General features: G+C 29.9%; 1 protein-coding gene across 13 annotated transcripts in view; it reads right to left on the minus strand.

The window, feature by feature from the left end:
• Window positions 1–1,778: 1,778 nt before the first annotated feature.
• LOC124424389 overlaps window positions 1,779–16,452 on the minus strand; it is a 117,231-nt gene continuing 102,557 nt past the window's right edge. For 7 of the 13 annotated variants that reach the window (XM_046963365.1, XM_046963371.1, XM_046963370.1 and 4 more), the window contains 22 exons: window positions 15,951–16,166; window positions 15,650–15,832; window positions 15,321–15,481; window positions 14,878–15,214; window positions 14,307–14,473; window positions 13,323–13,647; window positions 12,981–13,191; window positions 12,333–12,582; window positions 11,716–12,172; window positions 11,446–11,514; window positions 11,022–11,135; window positions 10,381–10,550; window positions 9,996–10,286; window positions 9,743–9,896; window positions 7,155–9,645; window positions 5,845–5,979; window positions 5,451–5,599; window positions 5,144–5,348; window positions 4,872–4,998; window positions 4,532–4,725; window positions 4,236–4,256; window positions 1,779–3,230 (listed from right to left, as the gene is read on the minus strand). In XM_046963365.1, the coding sequence (XP_046819321.1) occupies window positions 2,851–3,230; window positions 4,236–4,256; window positions 4,532–4,725; window positions 4,872–4,998; window positions 5,144–5,348; window positions 5,451–5,599; window positions 5,845–5,979; window positions 7,155–9,645; window positions 9,743–9,896; window positions 9,996–10,286; window positions 10,381–10,550; window positions 11,022–11,135; window positions 11,446–11,514; window positions 11,716–12,172; window positions 12,333–12,582; window positions 12,981–13,191; window positions 13,323–13,647; window positions 14,307–14,473; window positions 14,878–15,214; window positions 15,321–15,481; window positions 15,650–15,832; window positions 15,951–16,166 (6,807 nt within the window). In that variant the 3' untranslated portion in view covers window positions 1,779–2,850. Of the gene's footprint in view, window positions 3,231–4,165; window positions 4,257–4,531; window positions 4,726–4,871; window positions 4,999–5,143; window positions 5,349–5,450; window positions 5,600–5,844; window positions 5,980–6,375; window positions 6,912–7,154; window positions 9,646–9,742; window positions 9,897–9,995; window positions 10,287–10,380; window positions 10,551–11,021; window positions 11,136–11,445; window positions 11,515–11,715; window positions 12,173–12,332; window positions 12,583–12,980; window positions 13,192–13,322; window positions 13,648–14,306; window positions 14,474–14,877; window positions 15,215–15,320; window positions 15,482–15,649; window positions 15,833–15,950; window positions 16,167–16,452 lie in introns of those variants that run through there. The other 6 variants (XM_046963374.1, XM_046963377.1, XM_046963375.1 and 3 more) reach the window with 6 other exon arrangements.

The raw sequence follows: 16,452 nt of genomic DNA on the forward strand, positions 1-16,452 counted from the left end.
TTCAGTACTTTGTTGTTCAAATTGCATATGTTTCTCTTTCTATACTCATGTTCATTTTCTAGCAATACATATTACAAAAATGCTGATACCAGTTAAAAAATTTTACATATACTAGAGTTTGTTGCTCGTATGTGGTTATTTCTTTTCTCTTTTTTTTGTTTTTTTTTTTTTTTTTTTTTTTTTTTTATATCATTATCTTTTTTCTTTTTTTTTTGTTTTTAATTATTTTCAGGAATATAAATATTTTTTCGTAAACATTTTGTTTTCTATATCTGTTGATTATTTTTTAATCTTTACATTATTAATTGTTAAATCTCACAGAAATAAATAATTATAATTTCATGTAAAACTAATAAGGATTGATTAGCAGTGATGTTACCAAAGAAAATTGATTATATATATAAAATATTTTTAAATAGTATTTTTTCATATAATATTAAAAGCAGCACATTATATAGGAATCTGTGTTTTTAATGTGTATTGCTGAATGAGATTTGTTAACCTAAATGGCACTTTTTATACATTACATACAATGTGAGAATGTTATAATAAACAAGAAAGAACTTACAACGTAACAAAACAAAAAGAAAAAACAGATTGCATTTTTCTGCAAATGTTAAAATCGTTAAATATTATACATTTCAGATGTATTATTCCACAGTACAATTCCGTCCGTTCGAGAATATGATTGATTAAATATTATAATCGTGCATCAATTATTATTCAGTATTGCAGACTTCGCAGCAAAGTTTTTTTTTAGCCTTTCGAAATTCAACTTCTACTACTCACACATACATACATACTCATATATAGACGACGTCTAATTTATCGAACTACATACAGAAATTGTACGAAATTTTACACAAGGAAATGCAAACATATTTGTTTTTCTTTGTGATTTTGTCTGTATCTTGTTTTGTCTTTTCTTCTTCTTTTTTTTATTTTTTTTTTTATTTTTTTTTTTTTCATAAAATATTCTTATTAAAATAATTCCCAAAGATATTTGCAGAAGACTTCAATTTCTATGAATTTCTCGAAAATAACAAATGTATGGATTAAAAAATAATATTCTAGACGGACTAATGCATTTTAGAAAATTATATGTGTGAAGTACAATAATGTATTTTTAATCTCTCTGCCAGTTTTACGAATGAAAATATATAATATGTATATTTTATTGTTTTTAGTAGAAGTCTTCTACTATTCTTTGCATATCTTTTATATTCATGTATAAGATATTCCAACAAGGTACAATAATATTCTAACTATAGTTTGCAGGTCCTTATGATTTTATAATTGTGATGTCATTGATAAAAAATTTTGGACAATATCATTGCCAAATTCTAATTGAAATTTATGATGTTTTGGAACTGTGAGAAGTACTCTTAGGAATAATATGTTTACGTGGAAAAATATGCAAGTATAGGTCAATTCCTATGACAAAATATGCCATTATTATAAGGTAACATCAAATTGGTAGTTCGTGCAAATATCGATTGTAAATTTCAATCAATTTTACAAATCAAAGTAAAAAATATTTCTCCCGGTTCTTTGTACAATTTTATATTAACAACAACTAAAAACTTTTTTCCTATTTTCGACAAAAAAAGTATTAACAATGCGTAAACATTTAAAAGAAAGAAAATTTCAATAATTATAAATAACGTTATTTGAAATATATAATCATATATTTGCACCCTACATTTTTCTATATCTGGAAAAGCCTGGTTATACTTCTTAATATAGTAATTTAGTAACTAGGCGCTTTCTTATTCTGGCAAGTTTATATACTGTATATTATAATTTTTTTTTTTTTTATTAATGGACTGTCTAAAAGCTTTTTAAACATTTAGGAGGGGAAAAGAATTTCCCTTTTTACCATAGGTACAGACAACCCCTTTGGTTACATAACAAGAATACTAATATTACGTTATAATACCATTCAATATTTGATAAATATACATATATGTATGTTTGTTGTGGATACTATACTAATAGTCTTTAGTTAATTGGCATTTCCCGGCATATGGCCTCAAGATAAAATACGCACAAATTCGACACATTTGATTTTATAAATAGGATAAATAAATGTCCTAAAGTTATACCATATGACATTACTTGGAGTTTATCCGATTATTTTCACACGTTCCTTCCTCAGCATATTTATCATCAAATTGTATTGATTAATAACAAGTACTACATTGAACGACGTTGAAGATTTCCTCATCTCCAAGTGCGAACCATTATAGTGCTTAAGAATTAGTCAAAAATAATATATTTTGTGCTATGAAGTTCTTTTTTTCTTCCTTTTTCCTTTTCTTTTTTTTTCTTTTCCTTCTTATTTTTTTTTCTTTTTTTTCTAATGATACTGTTCAGCAGTTAGTAATACATGTTATAATTCCTATCAAGTCACAAGGCTCCATTGCTGACAGTTCAATCTGCTTTTTAAGAACTAAGTTTATATTAAATTCATTCAAAAAGTACTCACAAAGAATGCAATGTACTACTATGACAAATTGAAAAGGAACATATGCGTGCTTACGATATGCACTTAGGATCTTGGCAACTGAAATACCGAAGTCCCTCTCTTTTATTTATTCATTTTCATTTTCATTTTCATTTTCACTTTCTCTTTCTTATATTTTTCCTTTCCTTTAGAAAAACAAAACAAAATATCCATATCCTGCACTTAGGAATGTGATCTAATATTATTATTATTATTATTATTATCGCCGAGAAAATACTTATTCACTCATCACAAACGTACGTGCTTTGAACATGAATACGTTATCCATTTGCATATTAATCCAATTTATCATCAGATGGACGGATTTTCTTTTCTTCTTTTTTTTATGTATGGCTCGATTGTGTCCCTCCCATCCTTTGTTGCATCATATTTAAGAGTAATTCTGAATATTGTTGCATCATGTTCACTACCTTCCCTTGATCTTGGCCTGCAAGTAATTCTTGAAACTTTGCGGTAACTTCGTTCGGGGCAACATTATTACTAGTTTCATCGTTATGATTTTCAACGCCTGCCACAACTAGTCGTAATGTACGCATTGTTTCATTGACAGAAGATTCTAGACCACGTAACATTGTATCCCTATCGATGGTCGTTCTTGATGGATCATCCTCATTGTCTATAGTTAAACGTTTGTACAGTTGTACAACGTTATCTGCTGTTCGCGTAAGCTCATCCGCAATTGTATTGCACAGTTGAGTTGACACTGCAAAGACGATGTCATGGCATTAAAAAAATTTTTTTTTTCCATGAATCTATTGAAATACGCATTCACTTTTTCTTTTTTTTTCTCTCCTTTTTTTCCCTTCTTTTTATTAAGATAAATATTACATTTGTTTTGAAATATTATCAAATAATATCATGAATATAATTTTACTTATAGACACGATAAGATTACAAATGTAACATTTATCTTCTTTCATATTTAAACACAGTAAATAGCAGCATCGTGCAACGTGCGGGTATATATTTGCTTCTAAAATCCGTATGAGACCATGCTATTATGATTGATACCTACAAATATGGAAAATGACTTTTTTTTTTTTTAGAGGAGGTCTCCATTATTCAACATCTTCGTCAATTGTTTTCTATGTAATGATCTAATTTGTAATAAACATTAATATGATTATTTATGATTTATTCGTTGCATAACAAGGAGGAACGATGGAATTTATTTTAAATTAAGAAACGTAAGAGGGGGGAAATGCTATTCATATTACATATACAATATTATAAGCTGAAATATTTATAATAAAATATGAAACAAGTTTTTGAATAATGATCTGAAATCGATTGAATTTTATGATGGATGAACAAATTTGATAATGATGTAATACTAAACTAATATATGAAAATAGGTCAAAGGTGAAGCTATTTTTAAGAGAGAAGAAATAAATATAATAGGTGGTAACATTCTTTCAATCAAATATAGATCTTTGTAATTTTTAAATAAGCCTCTATGGACGCTAACATGATTAGCAAATATCATTAGAAAATTTAAACGGAAGATGTAGCAATTATATATACAGCAATCTGGACACTGGATTCTAATTTGTACTATGTTTGGATGTGACTTTGACGATATAAAAAAATTTTTTTTTTATTATTTTTTTTTTTTTTTGTTATAGCATGATCACTTACAAATTTTGAATACACTCATAGATTTATTATTTTCACAGGACAGCATTCTCAATAGAAGTCTTTAGTTTACCTAATGCTTTATCCGTGCCTACTGTAAGAGTAAAGTTTATATTAGATTGAAATATATAATATTTATAGAAAGATTTTGTTTTTTTTTTCTTTTTAATATGAAATACCAATTAATGTGTCCGGATTTGTAGCCACACCAAATTTTAGTAACATGAAAAATTTACAAACAATGCTTTCAATAATTCCCTGTAATCTTGCATGCTAAGACGATTGAGAAAGATGATTTAATCATGATAGTGATTTATGAATACAAGTACTGACATAATTATTTGTAATGTAAGCTAGTGTAATACTTACATTCGGCACTGGCTACATCAATGGCACGGTCTGTATCTTTAACAGGTAATTCTTGAGGGCTTGGTTCTAATTGATTTCTGTTTGGTACTGATAATCTTGCACCACTTTGACCAATTATGTTTCCACTGCCTCGACCATTTGTTATTAGACCAGATGACCCAGATCTTCTAACGGCAGTACCAGGAAGGCATAAACTATAAAATTATTATTATTATTATTATTATTATTATTATTATTATTATTATTATTATATATGTATTTGTATATGACAAAATATTAACATATATGACACATGTGAATTTCTATAAAATAATTTTTTGACGATATAATTATTATTTACCTGGCTGAGGAATGATCGATACTGATACTTCTAGGTCTTGGAGGTAGAGCTGGCTTGACACCATTTCCATTAGATGAAGTATCTTCTGAACTTGAATCTTCTTGATTACCAACTTGACTTAGATTTACTATTGTTGTATATATATATATATATGTATATATATAAAAAAAGGAATGTTATGAGTTTCTAGGATTTTAAATGGAAAGGATTTTTATAAAAAGAAAAAAAAAAAAAGAAAGAAAAAAAAAAGAAGAAACAAAATTTGTAATTACCGCTAGAGTAAGCTCCCTGCATACCCCGTCGCCTTAGAATAGAAGGAAGATTATTACTTGATGAGGAATTTGATTTAATCTGATGATTGATTTTATTTTGTGAACTAATCGTTGGCCTCATTAAGCCGCTCATTCTATTATTTCCAGATTGATTGTTCCATCCTCTTCCTCCTACTGATACACCAGCATCAGATTCTGAATCACTCTGTTAATAAAACGAACAGATATTTACGTTAATAAAAATTTTATGTATTGATCATTTCCTACTCTATTATAATTTAATTATAAATTTAATAATGTATGATACCTGATTTAATACACCGACGCTACTACTTCTTGTCATGTGATTTGAATGATTTTTCGTGGTTGAATGTCTTAACTGATTGCCAATATTTATATTCCCAGAATTACCTCTTGACGATGTACTAATATTTTTAGTATTTACTTTTCCTGAAACTATTTTGTTCAATTAAAATGAATATAAATATATAGACAAATTCTTTTATTTTTATCAAATAAAATACATCTATACTAATTAATACACTTATTATATAGAATTGGATTAAAAAAAAAAGAAACAAAAAAAAAGTGAAAGTACAAAAAAAGACAAAAAAAGAAAAAAAAAGGTAAAAATGATCATCATTCATTTAATTATCGAAGCATGTAAAATTAAAATAAAATATGTTGCATGAAAGGAATACCTTGTACAGGACCATGCAGTAATCTATTTGATGGGCTGACAGAAAGATCACTTAATGAACAGGCACGTCTCATGCCACTCCCCTCTTCTTCACTGTCAATAACTTTTGACGAGATTCGCCCCCCATTACTGCCAACTGTTGACAATGCACACACACATGCACTAAACTACATTTTGACACAACGCAAATGTAATTTTATAACAAATATAAATGCTTATCTTTTATTTTTTGACATGTGTATTATATAAACATATATATATATATATATATAGTACATATAAATTAAATTAATTATAATATATATTATTATAATTAGATTAATTATAATATATATTATAATTAATTTAATTTAATATGTAATATATATATATATATATATCTTTTCTTGTTTTTTCATTTATCCAACTAAAAGATAAATATTATATAAAATAATGAAATGAAATGAAAAGAAAAAAAGAAAATTTATATAAAATATGTATGATATTAATGAAATTAATATACATTATTTTGTTATAAGGCAGATATAGGATGAAAATAGGAAAGCAGGATGAATTATATAAAAAGGATGATAAAACATGCCGCAATTTAGCAAGTCATTCCGAAATAAGTAAAAACTGGAAAATATTATACACATATGAAGCCATAACTTTGTAAATAAAGGCATTCAAACTGAAAAGTAATTGCTGTCTTTGTGAAAACGAGTCTTCTAATTAAATGTTTAAAATATATGTATATGCATATGTATAAACATAGACAATAGCATTTTCTCAAGCAATTAATTTATATGTATACATTGTTCTTTAATTGTACATAATTTTATTGCATTCATATCGAAAAGCTAAAAAAAAATATAATAGACGAATATTATTTTGTATTTTCTTTTTTGTATGCATTATTATATTATTACTGTAATATGCACGATAATTATCTATGGAATTTTATATGCGACTGTCAATGTTACTCTGTGGTGTATTATTGTAAATTGTTTACTTTGATCTTACTTTTTTTATGCGTAGACGTATTTATTATTTGTGTATATATCGTGCTTGCCTGACTAACGAAGGTGTCTATTATAAGAAAAAAAAAAAAAAATAAATAAATAAAATACACACGCTATTTTAATACGATTCAATGAAAACGGTAATGAGAAGAAAGTTCGAATATATATATATATATATATATATATATATATATATATATATATATATACATATACATATACCTATATATATATATATATCACGTCTAAATTTGTTTCATAAGTTCTACGTATATTAATTACTTGATATTTTGGACTCCACTTTAAGTACCTGCATAAAGATGTTTCGTGGGAATAGTTGCTTGATTAATAGTGGGTAAAGTTTTTGTCCACTTCATGTGACTCTGACATCGTGATGCAGGTGGCCACATCCGTTTAGGGGAATTCGTGCAACTCGATGCTGACGTAGAGGAACCACTTTCCATCAATGATTTATCCATCGTTGATATATCGGCGCAATCGCTATCCTCGCCACCGGAATGAATACGTATGTCACGTCTAATAGTGCAATATCTACTGTCACGTTCGGCCTCAAGCTTGGCAAAGTTTTCACTTGTTTCGGGACAATGAGTTAAACGCAAACATTTTTCCTTCATAAAGTATTGTTCCCTTCTAACTAAATTCTCAAACTCTTTGGATAATAATTTAACGGTTCCTTCTATGGCACGTGTTATCCTAACGTCAACGCTAGCATCCAAATTATCAATGCGCGCGTTCGTTGATTGTAAATTGGAATTGTTTGATTCGAGTTGGGTTCCATGTAAATCGATAGATGATGTAACATTGGGTTCTAAAGAGTCATAAGTTTCCATTGTATCCTTCGTTGGTATTTGATTTTCAAAAGAACATATGTTGTCCCTTTCGTGACTGGCATTATCTTCCTCGTTGGACATTATACGAGAAGATTCATTAACATTCTGTCGTTTGTATCTATCCAAAGTATTTTCAGGATTGTACGGTGGTATTCCTCCTATGTTTATCTTCTTATCTGTTAAACGCGTTTGTTGATTGAAAAATATATTTCTATCATTCGTTTCGTCGTTCGTAGCTTGCAATGAATATTTAGCGGATTGTAAAAATTCTTCGAATCTTTTTGAATTGGCATCGCCGTCCTTTCGATTTTGTTTAGAAGAATCCTCGTCGTTCCTTGTTTTATAACTTAAATGAGATAAGTTGGCCGGTAAAGTCGCGGAATAATTAATCGGTTCGATGTTTTGTATTGTCGATTGTGACGATGACGAGTCCATGTTATATTTATTCCATGCTGGTCTTGCTCTGTTACGCATACTTTGGGTACGCGATGAATTTCTCTTTGGTTTTGGTGGTTTATGCGCCACGAAGTCGTTTAATATCAACATTGAATGTGGCTCCTTTGATACTTTTAAACTGTTGCTTCTTGATATTGTATCGGAATTGGCCATTATTCTAATATCCGAATTTTTTTCATTATCATTATCAAAATTGAATTCATAATATATACACGTAGCTGGTTGGGCGTTATCCTCGCTAAAATTAATATCATTTTTAGCTTTACACATTCTTGTATCTTGAAGGGATTTTGATCTAAATACAGCCCTGCACAAAGTGGTATCATCCGTTGATGTTTGTGTATTGTTTGTAGTTTCGATTTCGTTGTTAGGATTTCCACTGTACGTTTCGGAATTTTGTCGTTTTCTTTTGTAATGTGAATCAAATAACATTTCTAACGGTGCCGATTTAACCAACGAATCCGAGTCATCCGTTAAAACGCTTTCTGTACTTCTATGATCAACGTTCTTCTGTAATGGAAACATTTGATAATCCGATTCGTCAGTTAATATGCTCTCCTGACTTCTTCCAACTTGTGTTTTACGTTTCGATAAGAAAAAACTTGCGCTGGAGTGCCTGTCATGATCGTAGTTATTACAATCCAATATTTCGGCGCTACCTTTTGAAAATGATTCGACCGAAGCATCCGACAATATACTTTCTTGCGAACCTGTTAAAATTCTCCTTTGATAAGCCTGATAATTTGGATAACTTTTATTATCTACATGACTACTACTGTCCATATGTATGTTAATTTGATAATCGCTAACGCAACGTCGCGGTGGATTTTTGAAATCGCCTTCCAATGAATCATCGCTGAAATTTCCATTACCATCGTCACCGTCGTCAATCGTTTGCTTCAAATTTTCAATATTACGTTCGTTCATTGCTGGCAAACTCTCAAACGACTTTGCCAGATTTTCCATTTCTTCCTCGTTATCGTCGAGACCGATAAAATAACTACAGGATCTTCTCTTTTGTGCAAATCTTGCGAAACGACTAACGTTTTTCTTACAATGTTCCTTCAACAGTTTTAATTCCTCGCATACAGGAGATTCGGGTAATGATTGATTGGGCTTATTCAATGACAGCTTATACTTTTCAGTTTTCTTTAATGTAAGTGTTAGTGGACGGTTAAGAGATGGTATTGTCTTTTCACTTACACACGATGTTGTTTTATTATTATCATTATTTAAGCTGCACTGTTCATTTGACATATCTGATTTAGACAAAGCATTCCCAACACCTTGGACTTTGTTAATGAGTTGTTGCGGTTTAAACGCGGGTTTTGGATTTGGCATAGGTTTGCAAGGATTAATTGGCTTTGAAAATTTGTTTTGTTCACCCAATTTGTTACCTGTGTTAAGTCTACTTGAACGATGATGTTTCTCTGGTATATGGCTGCTTAAATCAGAAATGCTCTGGCTGCTTTTTAAGGATGATCTGTACCCGACCTTTAAAACAGAATATAACATTGTCAACGAATTTATCATATTTAAATAACAAAAAAAAAAAAAAAGAAAAAAAATAGAAAAAGTTATATAATCTTACGCTTTGCAGCTTTCTTCTGGTCTCTTCTATTCTTCTTTGTAATTCCTCTCGTTTCTTAACAATATCCGCATCACCCCTGGCATGTTTCGTTGCATTTACTACCGCTGCATTACGTACTTTGTTGCTATTGTTACTTTCTGAACCATTATTTACCCTAATATATATAATTATGAAAAGGAACACAGTAAGATTATTGTATATATTTATAAGTTCAATGATAATATTTGTTAATTATTATCCGACAAATTATTACCTTCCATGAAATTGAGAACTAATACTGGTTGTTTTTACACGATTTGTTGGTTCTTCGGCGCCGCTAAGAGACTCGAATGCATTTTTTAAATATTTCTCGCGATGACTTTGTTTCGTAATTTGATCGAAACCCTCCGAGCTTGCTTCTGATAACATTGATAATGGATTTCTTTCGGCACTTGGCGTTGACGCTCCACCTTCCGAATCAGAATCATCTTGGCTACCGGATGCAGTTAATTCGCTCGTTCGTCCACTTTCTGTATTTCTTGGCTTTTTCTGCCGCCTTTGAGATCTATGATCGACCGTGATTTAACAAATATATTTTATTTCAATACGAAATACAATATAAAAATATAATAACGAATTGTTAAACAAATTAAACAAACCTTCGAAGTTCTTCAACGTCCATCGCATTTACTGTAAACTGATTCGATACAGTATCCTCCTGTGGTGGATAATACATTAATCTATGATGTGATTTCTCTGAACCAGTCGTACCATTTTCTCCCTCGGAATAATCTTCTACGTCACCATCATGTTCCGTACTTTCATGATCCTAAATAAAATAATATTAAATAAATGCAAATAATGGTGTGTGTATATGTATATATGTGTTAGTATATATATATATATATATATATATATATATATATATATATATATACATACACTATTTTTATCTTATTATTCATAAACGATTGAAGTTAGATTATATCTATTACATAGAGCAATAACAACGAAAAAAAAAGAGGGAAACCAAAAAAAGAAGAAAAAAAAAAGGAAAGAAAAAGAATTAAATAAGTAAATAAAGAAAAAAAAAGCTAACGACACACGTATAATGCAAAAGCAATAAAATTATGATAAAAAGAAAAAAAAAATTGTTGCTTAGAATAATGACGAAGTATCGTTTATTTTAAAAATATTTTTATCAGTTTTACTTTGACATGGTTATAAAAATTTTATCATAGCTTTTAATCCATGAGTGTGCTGCAGGCACTCGCACGCGTCGAGTATAAGCAAGCAATACCTCGAATTTAAAACTCCCAAGACTGCTATCATCAGTGTGATGACGACTTCTTGATTGACGTGTCACTTCCGTGATATTGTTACCTCTAGCAATCGTCACGTTACCACCGATCACCTACGTTGGCCGGTCAAATAAAATGAGGATCAACGCAAAAAAAAAAAAAGAAGAAGAAGAAGAAGAAAAAGGAAATGAAAAAGATAACATTAATATGTGATAAAGGCAAAATAAAAAAATTATCACGTAAAACGATCAGCAAAGCTAACAATTATAAAATAATTATAACAAATTGTTACCATTGAGAGATTAAATATGACGACGAATGATATTTATAATTCATAATCGTGGATTATTAACATATTCATGCAAAAATAAAAATGAGAAAAGAGATGCATCGTAAATATCGTTAAATTTGATTCATTAATACCTGTTTTGTTTCATTGGTTAATTCTCTGTAACTATCTGGACATGGTTGAAATACACTTTCTTCCTCTTCCTAAAATGAAATTATCAAAATGATAATATAAGTTATGATTTTTATTTTGATTAATTTTTATATCTTATTATCATTTTTCTTTCATATAATACATAATAAAACATATATTATTGTATCTTAATAATAATATGTTAAATAATATGTATTAAAACATAAATAAAATATATATATATATATATATTGTAATCAATGTAAACTAACCCTTTTGAGAATGATAGTATCACGACGATAATCGCTACTGCATTTGGTTTCGGTACCGCTGTCGATAGAACTGTCCTTTGAACCACCACCTCCTCCACCTCCATCAGAATCGACGCTTCCACGAGGAGGAGGAAAGGGTATGACCTCATCGCTATCGTAAACGGATTTGACGGTAATACCATCACCTTGTTGTACCCTTTGCGCCCATCTTCCTTTCGGTAAATCTACGCTAAGTGGTCGAACGGTCGAACCAACCGTCGTTGTTTCTTCGACGGTCGTCGTATTAATTTGTTTCTTCGCCCAGAGAGGTAATTGACCAACGCTAAATCTATAATCGACACCAACATTTTGAGGGGCAGGATTTGCGTTTGGATCAAGAAATTCTGGTGGCGGTGATCCAAACGTTTCATTATCTAACTGTATTTCAATTCCACTGCCATTGACTTGTGGTGGCCTTCTGTCGTAAACAGAAAGAAAGAAAAAAAAATTAACTTGCAACTCTCGAAAAAAAAAAAAAATAATGAAAAAAAAAAAATACGCAATGTCGCAATATTTCATTCTTCTGTTGCGTTTACAAAAAAAGAAAAAAAAAAGAAAAGAAAGTGTATATATCTTACTTTCCAGCACGCATTGCCTGTTGAGCGAGACGCGCTTGCATCGTCACAACCATATCATGAGGCACACGCCAAACAAATATGCAACCGTCACCACTCGCAGAAACGAGGTGACGACAGTCCGAGCTAAAACGCAATCCCGTCACTAATTCTGAATGACCGAGCATGGTTGCCATACATTCACCACTATAATAATCGTAAACACATAATGTCTTGTCTGTACATGAGGTAGCTACGTAAATTCCTGACGAATCTGTAAATATCAGAGATATATATATATATATATATATATATAATATTTCTACATCATATTATTATATCGTTGTTTGTATGCGTTTTAATCGTTTAAACATTTCTCGACATCCGACGGTTTTAAAAAAAAATTTTTTTTTTGTCGCATGTCACATGAAAAGACGATAAACGAATTATGCAAAATGAAGGAATAAATTTTAATAAATATCTTTCATTCCTTTATATCGTCGCAATGTCATTTATGTTAATCATTGTAAACATTAATTTGCATTAGATATTATATTCGATAACAACAATTTTTAATTAAATTTATTTCCTCATTTTTTTTCTCTCCCTTTCTTTTTTTCTTTTTTTTTTTTATATGATTACTTTTAATGGTAAATCCAATGATCTGTTTACCTAAGACAACTTTAATGAGGGATCCATCTTCGCCGACGGATCCTTTGAACGTTTTACTGTGCTTCCCGGTAGTTACATTATAAACCCTAATATTTCTATCTTGGCAGGCAGTTAAAACATGTTTTTGTCCAGAATCCACTTCCATATCGTATAACGTTGTCTTTCCCTGAGCGTTATGACCTCTGGCGAATTGTGGCATTCCGCCTGGTGTCTATAAAAAAAGAAAAAAAGAAAAAAAAAATAACATACACACAACGCTAATCTTCAATCATCTTTATTGAGAGTTTTTTTCCTAAAGTAAAAAGGATAAAAAAAATATATATATATATATATGTATCTTACGGATTGCAATTGCCTAAAGATGATACTCTTGTCAGCCCCGCAAGACACCATTTGTAGCTGATTACTTTGATTAGTTTGATTAAAAAATCTCACGGCGGTAATCGACGAGCTATGATCGTCCAAGGTTTGTGAAAAATTGTAATCCTGATCGACGCTGAATACATGAATTAATCGATCCCTCGAAGCACTTGCCAAAAGTCTTGGCGTTTCAACAGAATATTGCGAAAACCTCGAATATTCGAGACAAAGTACTTCCGCGTCGTGAGCCTCTATTAAACACAATTCTTCCAGGGTGGAAACGTCATGGATACGTATATTTCCCGATCTAGAATATATAAATATATATTTAAAATCATCTCCATTGGATGATAATTTAATTGACGCGATAAATAATACGTGTAAAACGATTTTTAAAATTCTATTTTTTTTTGTTGCTTCCTTTATATATATTTCTGTTAAATTTATATATATATATATATATATATTATTTTTGTTAAATGTTATATATATAACATTTAACAGAAATATTATATATAACTATAGTTCCTATCGTAATAAAAATAATATTTGACATGAAGATTATATTGTTATATATGTTATATAATTTTCATGTAACAATATCCTTCATATATAAAATATATAAAGAATATTGTATATATATATATATTTTTGTATATAATATATAATTTCATATGAAATATATTTATAATATATTATATTTTTATATAATTTATGAAATATATAAAGAATATTCTTTCATATATTTTATTTGTTAAACTTTACGAATATTGCATTATCGAGAAGATACATTAACTTCGTTTAATATTATTTTAACGTATTAATCTATCGTAATAATAAAAATAATATTTAATATTAAAATTATATGTTATATATGTATAACTTTTAATACTTATATAATTTTTATATTAGTTTAATATTATTTTAACGATTAATATATAAATGCGTAAAAATCTAAAATCTCACCTATCGCCAGACGCAAGATGTTTTCCATCAGGACTGACTCTTATCGATCTTACGCCATTACGACCGTCGTAAGAAGCATCACTTTTTTCGGTCGATCCGGCAGCAGCTAAATCCAAATCCTTAAGATACGTTAATTCTGGATCCACGTAAAGGACTTTTAACAATTCCTATGATCAAAATAAAGAATAAATATGGATGAAAATCACGTTATGAGAAATGAATTCATTGTTTAACCCTAGTCGTGCCTGTAGAATGCTGGGACACCCCAGACCAACTTTGAACTCAATTAAAACAATTTACGCGTAGCATGATTCATGAATGTTTTTTTTTTATAATGACATAATTGGAAATGCGTTTTTAAACCTACCGATTATTATTTCCAAGACTTCAAGGTCAAAAATACAGTATTTTTTTTTTTTTAAGTAAAAATTATTCATTCTGTATAAATGACAGCTGTTCAAAGTGCCTGGTATGTATAACGTACGTTAAATGCAGCAGCACAACTTAAAATTATTTTGAGGTGCGGTTACATGAACTAGGGTTAATCCAAAATCAAATAAAATCAACTCACGCTACTATATATGTTCCTTTTGTACAATGTATCATTCGAGAATACATCTTTCTCCAGATTCCAAACGCGAATGGTATCGTCGCTGGAACAAGTGATAAAACTACCAGCCGGCATAGATCCTATCGAGTCCGTTCCTGTTGGATACATCTCAACACCCCATATGCATGCGGAATGATAGAGAAAAGAATGGGATTTACCAACCCTCCTTATATCCCTTACATCCCAAACATAAATACTATGATCGTTGTAGACGCATGTTAATTTATTGTTACGTTCGTCGAAAGCTAATGCTATAGCATCCGGATACCTTGCGTTAGCTGGGTGCTGAGACATATGACTTTAACGATAAAACACATTATTTATATTTTAATATATTTTAATATATTAAAAAAAGAATGACAAACGATATATGGATAGATAATGTTGATTATCGATAGTATTACCTTATCGACAATCCCTGGGCTACGTCAACTCCTAAATAATGTGTTCTGGGTAAAGTCGTGATAAACTCCAGCGTATTGGGACTGAAACACCTGACGATACCCTCGGCACAACCAATAAAAATATATTTATCACCAACCGCCATGCAATTCGCGCTGCTCGTCTAAAAAAAAAAAAAAAAAAAAAAAAAGAAAAGAAAAATAAAAAAAAAAAAGAAAGAAAAAAATCAGATGAAAAAAAAAAAGGAAGAGAAGGGTCATTGGATTATCGGATCTTTATCGTAAGATAAATCTCGTAAGAGCTTTTTCGTCTTTTCAAAAGGAAACCTTACCCGAAGCTCGACCCATTTGTCCAAGAGCCTTCGATTATTGAATTCGCATAGGAGACCGGTTTTTGTAATGGCGTATGTCGAATCCGCCATTTCTCCTCTGCCGCAGGCTACATCGACGAAATCGTTGTTTCGTTGAACACCTAATATAGCTGATCGGCCCATCAAAGGCACGGGTTCCTTGTACTATTTCGTAGATAATATAATTTAACATCGTTGTCATTTTAAAAAGGTATATATATATATATATATATATATATATATATATATATATATTTGTTTTTCAATTAAATCGTTTAATTACCTTGGCACTACGCGAATATTCCAGGTACCAAAACTTCACGTGTCGGTTGCCTACGGTGACGAAATAATTACCATTTTCAGCGAAACACACTGCCTTGACTTTGCTCGAGACTTTGTTAGAAGCAACCTTGACGTTATTCTTCCAATCCCAAACGTTTACTATCATGTCGTGCTGAGAACCGACCGAAACCACATACTTGTTGCTTGGTGAGAAAGCCTAAAATTTAAATAATAAAAATTAAAATATTAAGCAAGAATTAGAAGAAAAAAGGAACAAAAAGAAAAAAAGAAACAAAAAAAAAAATAAAATAAAAAGAAAGAACAAAAGAAATATCATCCACCTTTAATGATAACAGAATATCTGCTATAAGGTTTATCTTTGTCTATTAATTTTTTTTATTTTTGATGTATTTTATTTAAAAAAGAATTAAAACAAACAAAAGATATTTTCGAGTATTTAGATACAAGGATGTATTTTTGGATTTACTTGTGCGTTGATTCTT

The sequence above is a fragment of the Vespa crabro genome, chromosome 5, assembly GCF_910589235.1.
Source record: "Vespa crabro chromosome 5, iyVesCrab1.2, whole genome shotgun sequence".
In the NCBI taxonomy this organism is placed as follows: domain Eukaryota; kingdom Metazoa; phylum Arthropoda; class Insecta; order Hymenoptera; family Vespidae; genus Vespa; species Vespa crabro.